Source organism: Octodon degus, unplaced genomic scaffold, assembly GCF_000260255.1.
Source record: "Octodon degus isolate 3935 unplaced genomic scaffold, OctDeg1.0 scaffold00002, whole genome shotgun sequence".
Classification (NCBI taxonomy): Eukaryota; Metazoa; Chordata; class Mammalia; order Rodentia; family Octodontidae; genus Octodon; species Octodon degus.
Genome location: NW_004524578.1, coordinates 18428537 through 18445450, shown reverse-complemented (window position 1 = coordinate 18445450; position 16914 = coordinate 18428537). Strand labels below are relative to the sequence as shown.

Genomic DNA, 16914 nt, shown 5'->3' with positions numbered 1-16914 from the left:
GCCCCTGAGGTCCTCTGCTTCAAAGGCTGAAGTCTCTAAATTCTCTCTTCCAGAAGAAAGCCCACTGAGGTCATCCCCTCCTCCAGAAACAGAGGTTTCTAGACTTTCTCCGGAAGGAAGCCTACTTAAATCCTCTATTCCAGAGGCAGAAGTCTCTAGATCCTCTCCTTCAGAAGGAAGCCCACTGACAGTGTCTGCTCCAGAGGCAGAGGTCTCTAGACCTTCTCTTCCAGTAGGAAGCACACTTATATCCTCTACTCCAGAGGCTGAAGTCTGTAGATCTTCTCCTGAAGAAAGTCCACTGAGGTCACCTACTTCAGAGGTAGAAGTTTCTAGACCTCCTCCAGAAGGAAGTCCACTGGCTTCTCCAGAGGCAGAAGTTTCTAGGCCTTCTCCTTTAGAAGGAAGCCCACTGACCTCCCCTTCTCCAGAGGCAGAAGTCTCTAGACCTCCTCTAGGAGAAAGTCCACTGACTTCCTCTGTTCCAGAGGCAGAAATCTCTAGACCTTCTTCTCCAGAAGGAATTCCACTGACTTCCCCTTCTCCAGAGGTAGAAGCTTCTAGACTTTCTCCTCTAGAAGGAAGGCCACTGACTTCCCCTACTCCAGAGGCAGAAGTTTCTACACCTTCTCCTCCTGAAGGAAGTTCACTCATTTCCCCTTCTCCAGAGGCAGAAGTCTCTAAACCTTCTCCAGAAGGAAACTCACTGACTTCCCCTACTCCAGAGGCAGAAGTCTCTAGATCTTCTCCTCCAGAAGGAAGGCCACTGACTTCCCCTATTCCAGAGGCAGAAGTCTCTAGACCTTCTCCTGTATGTTTTTATATTCTGTTTAGGTACCCTGAGACTTTATTTTACAGATGAGGCTCAGAGACTTGCCTGAGGCCGCACAGCTAATCTGTGGTGGATCTATGCTTGAGACCTGAAAGCTACTTCACAACAGCTGCCCACAGTCTGGCCCAATGAGTTAAAGGGAAGAAATCTCCACAATACCTGTCATGGATGTCTCTGCTTCTCCGGATCCTTCTGAAGAAGTAGGAACAGCTGCATCTGTTGGGAAGGTGGCTGTTTCGGCCGTGTGGGTCTCTTCTCCCGAGTACAAAGGGCTTGAGGACTTGACTTCTAGATGCACCTCTGCAGGGTGCTGGGTCCACTGGGACTCAGGGGCGCTGGTGCTGATGGGGACATCCAGACCTGAGCTGTGACCAGACAGTTCTCCGCTGGTTTCAGTCCTGTCTCCGGAAGCCATGGGAGTGGCCCAAGGGGTGCCCGAGGCCTCTACACCCAGCTGGGAGGTGGTGATTGACTTTCCATTCCCTTCTGGGGCAGCTAACCCCTCCTGGGGGCCTCCCAGAAAGGTCCAGGGGCTGCTGCTCACGCCCAGGCCTGAGGCTTGATCAAGATCTGCTTCATGGGGGGCAGAAGTGGTTTCACTTGAATCAGGGGACCCAGACGCCTCTCCACTGGTCTCAGGGGCAGTAGATGCCTTCACTCCAGCCTTAGGATAGGCAGCCGACTCACTGCTACCTTCTGGAACTGCCAGCACCTCTTCGCCAGAGCCTGAGAATGTTGCTGTTGTTCCACCAATGTCCCCAGACCCAGAGGGTTCCCCACTGGCCTCGGAAAGCCGGGGTGTGTATGTCACAGGGGGTCTTTGTCCAAGTTCCTGGGAAATAGTTGCTTCTGTCACACCCTCCACTAACTCAGAAGTGATTAACGTAACTTCTGGAAGTCCTGAGGTCTCTCCACTGCTGCTGGTAACTGAAGAGGATTCTCCACTTATGTCAGCAGTGCTGGAAAAGTCCCCACTAAAGTATGGAGTACTCAATGGCTCCCCGCTGGGTTCTACCAGCCCAGATTGCTGCCCACTTTGGTCCAAAAATCCAGAATGGTCTCCAGATACTTCTGGTGCTCCAGAAGGAGTACCACTAAGTTCCAAAACACCTGAAGGGCCCTCTCCAGTTTCTTGGGCTGTTGGGTGCTGGGTTACAGATTCCACAAAGGTTCTGTCTACAAGGGAGACAGTGGGGACCCCAGATGGAAGTCCACTGCCATCGTATGCTCCCGAGGGCAGACTGCTCCCAGCCTCAGCTCCAGAGAATTCTCCACTGACTTCAGCTACCCCACTTGGTAGGCCACTGAGCTCTGGAGCTGGGGAGGTAAACCCACTGGTGTCGGCTGTTCCAGAAGACTGTCCACTGATGTCCACTTCCCCAGATGTGCCTGACAGATCCATCTCCTTGGGAGGGAAGCCACTGAATTCCACAGACCCTAGACCCTCTTCTTCTTTAAATGCAGTAGGGGTCACTTCCATCAAACTGGTGTCCACAAATGTAATGCCAGAAGATTCCCCACTGCCACTTATGGTACCAGAAACCAGGTCAAGGATTCTAGGTGTTGTCCCGCTGACCTCTGGCAACCCTGATGGCTGTCCACTGAGATCAGGTCCTGTGGATGTTTCTCCACTCAGGTCTGTTATGCCAAATCGTTGGCCACTGCTGAGAAGAACTCCAGATGCTTCTCCACTGATGTCTGGTTGCCCAGAGGGTAGTTCACTGAGCTCAGTCACTCCAGATGCCTCCCCACTGGAGTAAGGAAACCCTGAAGGCTGCCCACTGGCCTCAGAAATCCCAGATGTTCCCTCACTGATATCAGGAAACCCAGATGGCTGTCCACTAACATCAAAGAATCCAGATGTTTTCCCACTGATCTCAAGAGATCCAGATGCTTGGCCACTGACTTCAGTTCCTGAAGGGAGCCCACTTGTCCCCTCACTAATATCCAGCTCGCCAAAAGGCAACCCAGATACTTCTCCTGTGCCACTGATGTCAATGGTTCCTCTCCCTTCCAGTTCACTTGCACTGGTGGCTGTGACTACTTCCACCAATGTAGTGTCCACTAGGGAGATGGTTGGGAGCCCAGATGGAAGCCCACTGAAGTCAGGAAGGCCAGAGGATGGCGTACTTCCAAAGTCCACTCCAGAATACTCACCACTAAATCCAGAGGGAAGACCACTTGTGTCTGGAGCTTGTCCACTCCCTACGGTTTCAGAAGGCAGTTGGCCAAAGGCCAACTCTCCAGAAGCAGATCCTACCAAGTCCTCTCTTCCAGAAGGCATGCCCCTGAGGTCCTCTGCTTCAAAGGCTGAAGTCTCTAAATTCTCTCTTCCAGAAGAAAGCCCACTGAGGTCATCCCCTCCTCCAGAAACAGAGGTTTCTAGACTTTCTCCGGAAGGAAGCCTACTTAAATCCTCTATTCCAGAGGCAGAAGTCTCTAGATCCTCTCCTTCAGAAGGAAGCCCACTGACAGTGTCTGCTCCAGAGGCAGAGGTCTCTAGACCTTCTCTTCCAGTAGGAAGCACACTTATATCCTCTACTCCAGAGGCTGAAGTCTGTAGATCTTCTCCTGAAGAAAGTCCACTGAGGTCACCTACTTCAGAGGTAGAAGTTTCTAGACCTCCTCCAGAAGGAAGTCCACTGGCTTCTCCAGAGGCAGAAGTTTCTAGGCCTTCTCCTTTAGAAGGAAGCCCACTGACCTCCCCTTCTCCAGAGGCAGAAGTCTCTAGACCTCCTCTAGGAGAAAGTCCACTGACTTCCTCTGTTCCAGAGGCAGAAATCTCTAGACCTTCTTCTCCAGAAGGAATTCCACTGACTTCCCCTTCTCCAGAGGTAGAAGCTTCTAGACTTTCTCCTCTAGAAGGAAGGCCACTGACTTCCCCTACTCCAGAGGCAGAAGTTTCTACACCTTCTCCTCCTGAAGGAAGTTCACTCATTTCCCCTTCTCCAGAGGCAGAAGTCTCTAAACCTTCTCCAGAAGGAAACTCACTGACTTCCCCTACTCCAGAGGCAGAAGTCTCTAGATCTTCTCCTCCAGAAGGAAGGCCACTGACTTCCCCTATTCCAGAGGCAGAAGTCTCTACACCTTCTCCTCTAGAAGGAAGGCCACTGACTTCCCCTGTTTCAGAGGTAGAAGTCTCTACACCTTCTCCTCCAGAAGGAAGCCCACTGACTTCCCCTCCTCCAGAAGCAGAAGATTCTAGGGCTTCTCCTCCTGAAAGAAGCCCACTGACTTCCCCTATTCCAGAGGCAGAAGTCTCTACAACTCCTCCTGAAGCAAGTCCACTCATTTCCCCTTCTCCAGAGGCAGAAGTCTCTGGAGCTTCCTTTCCAGAAGGAAGCCTGCTGAGGTCCCATGCCCCAGAAACAGAGCCTTCTAGGTCCTCAGCTCCAGAGGGCAGCCCAGCTACTGTAGGAGTGCCGAACCACTCAATTCTGTCTCCATGTCCTGAGGGCAGGCCTGAGTCCACTGTTGAGGTGAGACCACTGGAGTCAAGATCTCCAGAGGGCAGTCCACTTGCAGTGGTGCCTGGAGCTTCTCCACTGCCTGTGAAGTCACCACTGACATCAGGGGCCTCAGATACCTCCCAGGAGACTGGCAGCTCGGTGGTACTGGGCACTGCTGAAGAAGGTGTATATGGCTCCTCTGAGGTGGAAGGCGCTTCCCAGGCGGAGGGCACTGCAGTTGTCCCAGGGCCCTCTGTGCTTTCCTCTGCTGCTGTGCTGGTGGGAGGCCATGTGGATGGGACCCCTGCAGGAAGGGAGTAAGCCAGGTGAGGGGTGGGTGGAATGACTCCACTCCAGTGCAAGCCTATGCATGGACACTGAACTCAGTCCTTCCCTGGGGAAACCTTTTTCCCAAAAGTACAGTTTTGTTCAGATGTTTTACAATGGAATTGCTTAAGTATCTTGAGGAAGAAAGGAAGAAAGAGTGAAGGAAAGTTTTTCTTTTCTTTTTTAAAGACAGGGTCTCTGGTTCAGGCTAGCTGTGAACTCAGTCTAGTCTCGCACAGGTTGGTGTCGAACTTGCAGCCATCTTTCTGCCTCAGCCTCCTGAGAGCTGAGATAACAGGCATGTGCCAACAGGCCCAACTAGGAAGGAAGGACGGAAGGAAGGAAGGACGGAAGGAAGGAAGGAAGGAAGGAAGGAAGGAAGGAAGGAAGGAAGGAAGGAGAAGGCAGGGGACCAGGAAGCTCCCACCAGTCCCTTCAGGGCTATAGACTATCCAGGTTGTGCCTTGTGAGGCAACACGGAACAATACTCACGCAGCACACTGGATGTGCCACTCGTGACAACTGCAGCCCTCTTCAAGTCATTATCATTATCATCTCCTGCATCTAAATGAGTGGCTTCAAAGCCTGGACCTTACCTACTTAGAACAAACTTAGCAAAGCACAGGGTCTACGGTACAATCCCCCAGCACCACATGCCAGCCAGCCCCGCCCCCTGGTGGGCTGAGCTGGCCACACACACAACACACACACACACACACACACACACACACACACAATAAAATTAAAAAATAAATAAATAAACTAAAAAAAAAAAAGCCTGGGCCTTGGACCAGCAGCCCCTGGGAGGTCAATGGAGATGAAAATGGCCAACCCCTGCCTCAACCTTGCTGACCCAGAGGCTCAGCTCCTTTATACTTGCTGGAGGCTGGGACCTGGCCACTTTCGTTGGTGCTGTTTCTTTCATAATTTCTTTTCTTTTTTCTTTTTCTTTTCATTGTAGGAAACTGAACCCAGGGCCTTTGCACTGAGTGCCCCACACTGATCTGATCCCCACTCCCTTTCTTTCTTATTTAGAGGAAGAATTTTGCTAAGTTGCAAAATTTCCCTGGGCTAAACTTGAAATCCTCCTGACTCAGCCTGCCTGGCGCTGGGTGTCCAGGCTTATCCCCCCACCCGCCCCCAGCTTCCGGTGGTGCTCTCTGTAAACATGCATTTACTTTTTCAGTCCTGAGAGCCTTATCATGGAGGAGGCAGAAACTGAGAAAAAAGGAAAAGCCTCACTATGCTAAATAATCATGGTCATTTTGTTTTTCTTTTTATTTGGTTTCCTTTGGCATCTAGAAAACAACTAGCTGGGTTTGGAGCCTTGCACGCACTTTGGGGCTTATTTCCCAGTTACACTGGAGTGCGGGAGAGGTGGGCAGGCTCCCGACCCCCTCCAAGACTGTTGCAGGGCACGGGGTGAGGGGGCTGTTTAGTGGTACACAGAGAAGCGTGGCTTTGCATTTTAAAATACATAGAAGAAACAGGCTATCATGGCCATTTACAGACATGGTCTGACGGTTCTCTGTTAAATCCATTTAAATGATTTTTAAGAAAAAAAGTACTTGAAATAAAAAGTCCCAGTGTGAACCATAGCACAGATGGCCCCGGATGTGGCCGAAACTAGCAAGGTGGTAGGAGCTGAGCTTAAACAGTGTGCTAGGGGACTGGGCCACTGGGCAGCTCCCCCCAAGAGGTGGCTAGAGTCCTGAGCCACACCTCAGCCTCTTCCAGGCTGACAGGACTCAGCTGCTCTTGCCCTGGGGAAGGGAGAGGAAAGGGCCACGGGCGGGTGTAGCTGCTGGGCGAGGTCTTGGGGCCGGAATCTCACCTGTTCTATGGGTGCCTCCTTCCTTGGCACAGAAAGGGAGGCTTTGTAGCCTTAGGACCTAGAGCACTGGCCGGCGCTGCTCAATGGCCTGGGAGTCATGAGGAGAATGAATGGCTGGATAGATTGGTGTGAAGCCCCGAGACTCCTTCCCATGCATATGCACTGTCTCTAGCTGCTGATGCTAGCAGGCACACACACACTACTAGTACATTGCTCTGATTCAGTGCTACCCAAGCCAGGAGCCATAGATATTAGCAATACCCCATGGAGGGGCTTTCAGAGGCTCTGTGGTAGGGCTTGTTTGGGACCTGCTGCAAATACCTGGCACATTGGCCTACAAGGCCCTGAGAATATCCACGGTGAGGAAAGCTGTAGATCCTCTGTTTAAACACCATTTCCCAAACCTCAGTGGCCACAAAACACTTCTGACAAGGTTTAGGGACTATGGCTTTCATCCCATGAAGTCCTTTCTGATTTAATCACGATGTTTAGGGTTTAGGAAGGTCTGGCTAGGCCTGTACCAGTGGAAGGTCATGGGAGGAGAGAAAGGCAGGGAGAAAGGTTCAGACTTCACCAATGACCCTGTCCCTGGTTCTTGCCCCTCTGGAAATCCTCCCAGAGGGAAGGGTGTCTGTGTAGCAGGACAGTGTGACCGAGGGCTCAGCTTGGCCCAGGGCTGGGGTCTGTGTGTGCAGGAGAAATAAAAGAAAGGGAACAGAGAGTGGGTGTGTGTTTTGTGAACAAGCCCGGGGGCAGGTCCTAGAGGGTAGCTGACATGGTCAAAGTTGTTCCAGCAGCACATCAGGCCAGTGTCAGGGCTGGAGACACAGCTCAGGTCCCAGGGAGAGAAACCGCCCCCCTGCGCACACCACAGGCAGACAGAGGTCTGTGGTTTCAGGGTGTGTCCTGGAGCCCCACCACACTGACCTGGCAGAGGGGAGGTGCCCATTGCAGTATAGGCCGGTTTCCATTCTGTCTGGCTTTCTGGCTCAGTAGTGAACTCTGGGACTGCAGTTGTCTCCTCCCCCAAGGGAATAACAGCTACGCCAGGCACTGCATGGGTGACGATCCAGTCCTCCAGGCCTGCAAGGGGTGTGGCTGTGCCACCCTCCTCTTCTCCTGGAGAGGGCGCCACGGGAACACCTAAAGAGGATGTGTTGGTGAGGAGACCTGGAAAGGAGCCACGGCCGCTGCGGTGGGCCAGGCTGTGGAAGAGCCTTCTGGCCACCCCAGCCGCCTGCAGTTCCATGAGATGGCTCTCTCATAAGCAGCCAAGTCAGATAGACATATCATAGGTAGTCAGACAGGGCGAGGTCCTCAAAGGAGCCAGCGTGGACAATGAGATACCTTGCAACTGTGGGAGACAGGCACTTCCACTGTGGGCCAGACCTGAAGCCAAAAGGCGAGACAAACACACCCACATGCCTTCCTAGAGATGGACACGAAGGACTGATATTCTAAATAGGTATCACGCACCTTGAAAGAGGCAGGAAGAGGTACTAACTCAACCCCTTGCAGGAAGAGCCCCTGTTCCGTATTCATGCCCACTTGCTGCGTGACTCCCTTACCCATTTGATCCTCATTTAATCAATTTTACCTGAGCCATCATGCTTGCAATCCTATTGGTTGTCCAACCTTGTGAGTTCCCATGTTTGAATCTACCTCATCTTGTGGACTTGCTCTATAAAAATCCCTAGAAAAAGGCAGGTTCCTTGGGAACCCACTCTGGGCCCCTTCTGTCCCTCTCTTGGTCAGAAGCTTTCTTTCCCCCAATAAATATATTCTGCTCTTAACCTCCATTGTCATTATTCCCGTTTCACTAAGAGGAAGCTGAGGCATGGTGCTATCTTGATTGCCCAGGGCCAGTGACTTAGGGGCTTTTTAGGGGTCTTTTCTTTTTTGGATACCAGAAACCAAACTCAGGGTCTTGTGCTTGCCAGGCAGGCCCTGCACCATTGAGCTACATCCTCTGCCCAGGGCCAGTGACTCACAAGTGGCAGAGCTAATCTTCAATTCAAGCATCTTGTGTGACAGCCCTATTCTCAGCTACTGTAGAATACAATCTACCTTGGGGACAGGGATTACATTCAGAGTGTGCCAGGAACAAAAGCAGGAGTGTGTTTGGAAGGGCGAAGGCAGGATTCATTGATGGGATGAGTGTTCTGGCTTGGGGTGTAGGGGTACAGAAGACCAGGGGAGATCGGAAAGGAAAAGGAACTCCTCTGCAGGATCATTCACGAAGCTGAGTCCACTGAGTGTCGGGGTGGGGCTGGGGGTTCATGGCAGGGAATTTACTGGAAGGCTGACTAATCAGGTTCTGTTGCCCAGGGCACGTGTAGGCTTCATCAAATCCCCTACGGGGAGGATTCTTCAGGTTGATTGATTGGGGCGGAACTCTGAAGGAGTTTAAAAGGTGACCCTGGAAGTTTGGGAAACTTGGGAGCTGTCGGGGTTTTTATTTCCCTTAAAAGTATTTGGAAATGATCATAGAATCACAGGAAGTTACAACGACACTCAGCTTTGATCTATCATACGGAAAATATGGCCCACATCATTCTACACCTACATTCTGGCCAGTGCGCACAGGCCCTACGGTGAGGTTGCGGGAACTCAGCCAATCAGAGCCCAGCAACGCCTTAGCCCCGTCCACCCCATGGCGGTGCTTGATGACAGCACTCTCAGATGTGTAAGGGGTAATGATGGGTGGCACATCAAGAGTGCCATAGCATAGGTGAATTAAATCAGGAATTACTGTTGTTGAGAAAATACTATCTTGGTTAAGCTCATCACAAAAATATTTACCAGCAGGACAGAATTTGACATGGCTGAACAAATTAAAACACTTTGAATGTTTTATCTCAGTTCATATCTGTCTGCAACTCTTTTTGAAGCTGGAACTATTTTTAGCATCATTTACAGGTGAAGCAGAGGAGCAGAAAGGTTCACTTGCCCTGCTTCACTTAGCTGTTAAGTACTGGAGGCATAATTCTAACCTGAGGCAGTCTGATTTTAGAATGAGGTTCTTACTCCTCTCTGTCTCTGAGAACCTTAGAAAGATGAGCTTGCTTTAGGGTCAAAGCCTGAGATCAAGCTAGCTCCTGTCGCCCTGCTGGTCTTCCTTGTACTGCTGCCTGGTGAGGGCAGCCAGGAGGCCAGGAGGGGGCACCCTGGGAAGGTACCCCAGGTGGAAGGGGTGTTGGAGGGGAGGCAGAACGTACCTCGGAAGCAGAAGGCGTGGTGGCGGGATAGTGGGTCCGGGAGGCCGGTCTGGTTGGGATAGAGGTAGACAGTCCTCACGCCTGGCTTGTCCCCGCCACAGGCTGGCCTCGGGGTGACAATGGGGTAGCGGAGACTGCCATCTGCCAGCCAGCCAGCGTAGCACTTGTCCAGTCCACGCACCCAGGCTGCATAGAGCTGGCCAGTGGAGGCCAGCGAGGCATTTTGGGATTCACAGAATGCCAGTGCCTCGTGGAAGGTGAACTGCTCCAGGCGTGTGGCAAAAAACACCTCCCCTAGGGACAGAGGCAAGTATCCATGTGATCATCTAGCCCTGCTCCCCAGGAGCAGAGATCCCCAGTGCTCCCAACCTACTGGCTGTGGCCGACATCTGTCACCAGCCCAGGGCAGTCACACTCTGTAGACCAAGCCCCTGGGTGCCTCTGGTGCCTTAGGTTCCAGGGCTTCCAGTGCTGTAAGAGGCAATGACCCAGCAGAGCTGCCTGAGCTGGGCACACTCCGAAGGACACGGCTTCTGCTTCCTCCACCACAGCTGGCCCCTCCCATCCCAGCAAGCTGAGTCTTACACTGTCTTCGCGGAGCCTTGTGACTGCTGTAGGCCAGCTCTCCCACCTTGTGGGCTCAGCAGGAGCAGGGCTGGGATGCAGGTTCCCGTGTGTGTGTGTGTGTGTGTGTGTGTGTGTGTGTGTGTGTGTCTGCTCCCAACTATTTAACAGCTGCTCATGCCAGGTCCTTCTCACAGGCATCTCCTTAATACGAAAAAAATGCTTCTAATGTGGTACATTTCACGGGTGAGTTACTGAACCCGGAGAAGTCAGGTGACATGCCTAGATTTCTGAAACAGCAGGTGGCAGCGCTGAAATTTTTCCACAGACCCAGCATTCCTCAAATTGTATTCAGTGGGATCATGATTTGATGATTTCCTTTCTTTTTGGAGATAGGTTCTCACCATGGAGTTCAGGCTGGCTTTGAACTCACTATGTAGTACAGACTGGCCTCAAACTCAGTGATCCTCCCTCCTGCCTTGGCCTCCAGGTGATGGGATTACAAGTATGGGCCATCAGGCCTCACCAGATGATTTTCATTGAAATTAAAAGACATGACAGAAAATAAAGGCCTGTGGTTGAATAAACTTGGGTTAGATGGAGGTAAAGAGATTTCTTACTGCAAGACTTCTCAGAGCCTTTCATTTGCTCATGGGCAATGGACTCTCTAAGAGCAGAGAGCATATGTGAATTTGTGGGTAATGGATTGATTTGAGTACCCACAGGACTCATGGCTTTGCAAGGAACTGAGGCTCTGTGCTGCTTGGGAGCCCTGGAGGGAGGGATGGGGGCTGGAGGTGTGGGGCTGGGTGGCCCTTCTTCCTTAAATTGCACCTTTGCTCTGGAAGGCGGTGAGGGAACAGGGCTGGGTGCTAATTCCCTTCCTCTTGTTCCCCCTCACCCCTGCCCATCTCGGGCTGGGAACGAGCCCATGACTTACCCTGGAGCTTGTCCACATAGCAGTAGACATCATAGGTTTCTGAGGATGGACGCACACCATAGGTCCTCACCCCTGGGCTGCTGTCCTTGTCACCCACACACGGTGTCCGTGGGCTCACAATGGGGTACCTGCAAAAGTGGGTGGGAGGGGAGGTTGAGTGCCCACTCTGGGGGTTTCAGGATGCAGGGAGGTGGGAAGGGCATGTCTGGTGGTATCTGATGAGATTCAAACCCAAAGAAGAAAGTGGGGGTGCTCCTGGTTTCAGAAGAGAGCCTGCTATCCAGAAGGGCCCTGGGTTGTGCTGGAGGGCCTGGGGGTTATGGGAGGGGTTTTCTAAAGCAGGGGCCTCTTCTGCGTATCTTCTGAGGCAAAATGACCTAAAATTTAATCCAGTGTTCTTCACTGACCTTTCAGACTAGGCTGTGTTCTACGGGGACATCTAGGGAGAAGCTACAGAGTCACTCATGAGCCGATTGGTCCGCAAGGTGCTAGGTGTCGCACCCTACCGGGGCTCCTTCAACCTGGTCCCTGGAGGTGGGGGTGGGGGTGGCCCTTTACCTGACGGTCTGGTCCTGCAGCCAGCCAGCGTCGCACTGCTCGTAGCCTGCCTCGTACGCAGCCTGCAGCTGCTCTGGGGAGGCCATGACGGCGCCTGCGCTAAGGCAGGCCTGTTGCGCCTGCTCGAAGGTCAGCGAGTAGCGGGTGGAGCCAGGCCGGTAGTGAAACACGACCCCTGGGGGGGGCACAGAGGGGAGAGGAGCCAAGGTCACTCCCAGCTGCCCATGCACCACTCTGAACCCAGCCCCTCCCTCCTGACGTATTGGATTTATCTGGGCAGTTTGGCTGAAATCACATGCGGGGCACTGAGGGTGGGAGGTCAGATGGTAGTGTTCATGGGCTCCTCCCCTGGGAAGACAGTGAGGAGGCCACACCAGAATGTCCCTCCTGTTCATGGGCTTGAGCTTGGGGAACATCCATGTGATACCCCAGATCTCCAGACAATTCCTGAGCACAAGGCCCAAGGCACCCCCTCCACAAGACAGGGCCACATGGTAACTGTTTCAGGCTTTTGAGGCCATACAGCTTCGGTCATCACCCCTCTACTCCAGTTCAATCACCCTAAGTCAGCCTCAGACAACCCATCAACAAACAGGGGATGGCTCGTTCCAAACAAATTTTATTTGTGGACACTGACATTTGAATTTCGTTTACTTTTCAGGATGTAAAATCCTCACTCAGTTCACAGCCATACTGGACATCTGGGTTTGGCCCACTGACTACAGTTCGCTGATCTTTGCCCTGGCAGGGAGGATGGGCAGGGAAAGGCCTCAGGGGTCCCTCAGGTTTTAAGTAGGGCCACTTTGGGGCAGCGCCTGATGGGGCAAGGAGGCTCAGACAGGAGAAGCCCTGGATCTCCCCTCTACTTACATCTGTGATGCTTTTATTTGCTTGACTTTTAAGGGGTGGTCAAAACATATGGTGAATGGTTAAGTGGAAAGAAATGTGTTCTAGTAAAGGACACACTGCCATCAATCCCCTCCAAACACTCCTCCCCCTCGCTTCAAATGCACTTATCCCACCATCTTGCTACTGTCTGGAGCAGCTCTGGAAGCCCTCTTTCCTGAGTGTCTTTATCAACAGTGATGAAAAATTTGGTAAATGCTGCTGCCGCATGCCATCCAACAGAAAGGCAGGCTCCTAAGAGCATTATGGTGTGTCTTCTCCACTGGATTGAGTACTGTTCAACTTCTGTTTCTTCCCCAAAGTCAAAATGACTATGAAAGGTAGGAATCAAATGGAATCAAATGAGGACACTGAGGAAACCATGACAGTACCACTACAGGCACTCAGGAAAGGAACTCCAGACCTGCTTCACAAAGAGGCAGGAGAGCTGGGGAGATGGCTCAATAGAATAAGTACTTGCCTGGTAAGCCCCGGGGCCTGAGTTCAATCCCTGGTTCCACCACCACCACAAAAAAAAAAAAAAAAAAGAAAAAGAAAAAAAGAAAAGAAAGTGCCAGTCATGATGGCATGAGAGTGCCTGAATTAATGGGGAGAATTTGAGGGGGTTAATGAAGCGAGGTATCTTTACTGTGATAAAATCTTAAAATATTTCACGATTCACAGTATAGTTCAGTCACATCGCACATGTCCTGGTCTCCACAGAGGAGTTCATTGGAGATTAATGGTTTGTGGCAAAAAAGTAGACATGACTGACCTGGGCTGCCCTTAACCATGAAACTCTCTTCCACCCCCAGGTTCCAAGAGCCATGCTCAGGCCTGGCAGGTGGGAGCGAGTGGCAGGACAGATGGCTGTGGCTGAGGGCGGGCCCCAAGTGCATATATGTCAAAGATACATTTCTGTCTTTCACAGGCAGGAAAGAAAAGCTGAGGGGAGGATGAGCTGGACCTAGGCCCAGGTGAAGCTGCAAACAGAGCCAGATGGCTCCTGACCTCAAGGTACCCCATCAGGAGTGGGTACTTACCACCTGGCAGATGGGGCCGCCCAGGGACCTCAGCTGCCCCTGGGGCAATGGTCACTGGCACAACCAGGTCCTCACTGGTGTAGGCCGTAGGGCGCAATTGTTCTGGAAAGCCCCAGGGCCTGGTGATTGCTTCAGTCTCATTCTCGGCCTCAGGGAAGGCTGTGACCGCCATGTCAGGGGCAAATGTGAAGGACTCCCCAGGCTCCAGGTCAGTGGGGGAGACCCCGAAGATGGGCTTCACTGTGAGGATCACATTGCCACGAGCTTCCCCCTCTGTGATGTTTCGGGGCAGAGGCAGCTCCATATCGGGCCAGGTCACAGTCTGGATGGTGATGTCCTCCTCACCACCCACACTGAAGAAATTTTCTGGGATGTCCACAAAGTCTTCACCTGGAGCAGGGCACAAAGGCAAGGCTTGGACCATTCCACCACACCTCCTTCCCCCCTGGGCCTCTGGGCACTTGGCCAAACCTGCATGTGCCCTCAGCTGTCTGACCAGAGTTGCCTTCTGGTATCACAGGGACAGATTTCAGAGCCCCAAATGGTCAACAAAACCTTCAGAGATGCTCAAGTCCCTTACATAAAAGGGTACTATTTACCCAGAACCCACCACAACCCTCTTGTGTCCTTGATCTAAAAGATCATCTCTTTTAGATTGTTTACACACTTAATACTGTGATGTCAGTGGTGTTGTGTTGTTTAAGGAATAATAGCAAGGAAAAAGGTCTCTACAGCCCCACTTCAGGTGCAGTCCCCCCTCACCAAGTATTTTCAAACTGGGATTGGTTGAATGTTCAGACACTTGTAAAATATCAGCCAATCAGCATATTGTTTACAAAATCAGCCCCCAGCCTGCAGCCCACATCACCCACCTTAGGAGTACCCCCTCCCCCGTTGTCCAGTGGAACAGTATAAGTGAGTTATAAAAATAAATTGTCAAATTTTGCAAAAGCAACAGTTTGGGAAATGGATAAAGATGACATCGGAAACCCGCCAGCCTCGTAATCTTGGATAAATGAGAGGGGCTGGCTGAAATAGGCCAGTTAAATAATAAAGAGGAAATGCAGGAGGTAATCCTGAAGTATGGCCAGAAGATTAGAAGTTTAAGAGATGCCATGGAGGGGAGGAATCCTAGGTTGTTTTTTTTTTTCCTTCAAAATTAACTGTTTGGGTAATATCACTCTGCAACTGAAACAGGAAGCAGGGCCAGCCAAATAGCTCAGCAGATTAAAGCGCCTGCAAGCAGGCACAGGGACCAGGGCTTCAATCCCCGGGCCTGCAGTGTTCGCCTCGCCCCAGGGGCGTGCTGAGATGGCATTTGAGAGTGGGCATGGTGGCGCACGCCTGTAATCCCAGCTCTTAGGCTGTAAACAGGAGGATCGCTATGAGTGTGATCTAGTAGTGAGACCCTGAGCACCCTGTAGACCCTTCTCTAAAATACAAAAAAAGTGAAACTGAAGCTATCTGTCATTATTGCCAATTCTGTTGAAAAAGTCATAAAATTCAACATCTATGTTCAATTTTTCTTCAAAAGTAAGCACTTCTTATCTAATGTATACAAAATATAAGAAAAAATTAGTTTTGAAAATTTATTCTACTCTTTCACGATAAAGCCCCTAACTTTCTCTGTTCCGTATGTCCTCTATTTAACTCAATGTATTTATTTTCAATTTTTTTACTTACTAGTAGCATAGGTAAGAATCTTCACATGGAGCTACAGTCTCAGCCCTTTATTTTAAATTTTGAGATAGGGTCTTGCTAAGTTGTTGAATTGCTGAGGCTGGCTGGAATTTGATTGTCCTGCCTCAGCCTCCCAGAGAGCTGAGATTACAAACATAGGTCCCAGTGGTGGTTGACTTCATTCAACATTAAATGGCAGCTAACAGTGCTTTCTAAAGGGCTCATGGTCTCGCAGCGGCCACCATCTTCCACGGGGTAACGCTTTGTCAGTACACAGACAGGGACAGTAGGGCTCAGAGCCTCAACTTCGCAAGGGGGCATGGTTGGAGGGGGCAGAACTGACTCAAGCCTGAGAATAGACTCCAAAGTGCAAAAATAGGGTGCAAGTTTGATACAACATAGGCTTCAGGTATCCTCAGGCCCCTTGAAGGGGCAAATGAACCCCAGCTTCCCTCTCCAAGGCCTTCTCTTCCTCTGGCTCCTGGTGTCAGAGGTAAGCGCCTTCCTCCCCGGCTCCAGCCCTACCTGTGTAGCAGATGGCGTCGTAGCGGGATGAGGGGTCGGGGTACCCGGTCTGGTTGGCATGCAGGTAGACGGTCCTCACGCCCAGGAGGTTGCCCCCGCAGTTGGGCCGGGCTTTGGAGATGGGGTAGCGCACGCTTCGGTCGGCCAGCCAGCCGGCGCTGCACATGTCCATGCCACGCTGCCAGGCCAGGTAGAGCTGGCCGGTGGTGGCCAGACGCGCGCCCAGCCGTCGGCACTCGCTGGCGGCCTCCTGGAAGGTGAACTTCTCCGGGGACGTCGCATAGAAGACCTCACCTGGGCAGGACACGGGTGCCTGGTGAAGCCTCCCTCCCTCCTTCCCTGGCCTGCCTCCCCCAGGGACCCGCATCTTTCCTCCGGGTTGGAGCCCACAAGTCTGTATCTCAGCTCCTGCCTTTCCTCTCCTGTCTCCATCTATTTCTGGCCTTTTGGGACAGGAGGACACTAATGTCCTAAAACAGGAGAACCAAGAGAGCAGCAGCGCAAATGGCAACGCATAGAACAAATGTGAAATTCTAGAGGAAAATGCGGCTGAAAACCTGTGACCCAGCCGCTTGCTGCGCAGCCGTCCACCACTAGGGGCGCCTTCCTGCGAGTCAAGGTGTTGCTGGTTCAGCGCAATCTGTAACATTCTAATTCCAATGGGAGAAAAGGGCTTTGAAGGCACAGGGTACCAGATGGTCAGAAAGACCAGGGTCCCGGCTGGGTGGGCAATGCCAGTTGATCCCTCGAGAGGGACTTTTGGGCTCAGTAGTGGTATTAGACAAGTTTGCAGACGTTTGGGGTCGCTGAGGCCCTTGTCCTGGTGGACAGAGAAGGGTCCAGACTGTAGCACCCCAAAGTCCCTTATGGCAGAGGAGGATTTGGGTGGGGCAGCCTCACCCTCCATCTCCTCGGCGAAGCAGTACACGTCATAGGTCTCGTTGGTGTCCCGGATGCCGTAGGTTCTCACCCCTGGAAACTCGTCCTTATCTCCATAGCAACCTTCCCGGGGAGTGTGGATGGGGTACCTGTCAGGGATCCGAAGTGGACTTTGACCTT

General features: G+C 52.0%; 1 protein-coding gene across 1 annotated transcript in view; it reads right to left on the bottom strand.

Moving 5' to 3' along the window:
• Positions 1–16914, bottom strand: part of Acan (aggrecan) — a 61952-nt gene that overhangs the window by 13543 nt on the left and 31495 nt on the right. Inside the window, exons 5-12 of the mRNA XM_012513761.2 lie at positions 16756–16883; positions 15856–16149; positions 13651–14040; positions 11723–11897; positions 11165–11292; positions 9661–9954; positions 7370–7585; positions 992–4585 (exon numbers count right to left, since the gene is read on the bottom strand). Coding sequence (XP_012369215.1) covers positions 992–4585; positions 7370–7585; positions 9661–9954; positions 11165–11292; positions 11723–11897; positions 13651–14040; positions 15856–16149; positions 16756–16883 — 5219 coding nt within the window. The remainder of the gene's footprint in view (positions 1–991; positions 4586–7369; positions 7586–9660; positions 9955–11164; positions 11293–11722; positions 11898–13650; positions 14041–15855; positions 16150–16755; positions 16884–16914) is intronic.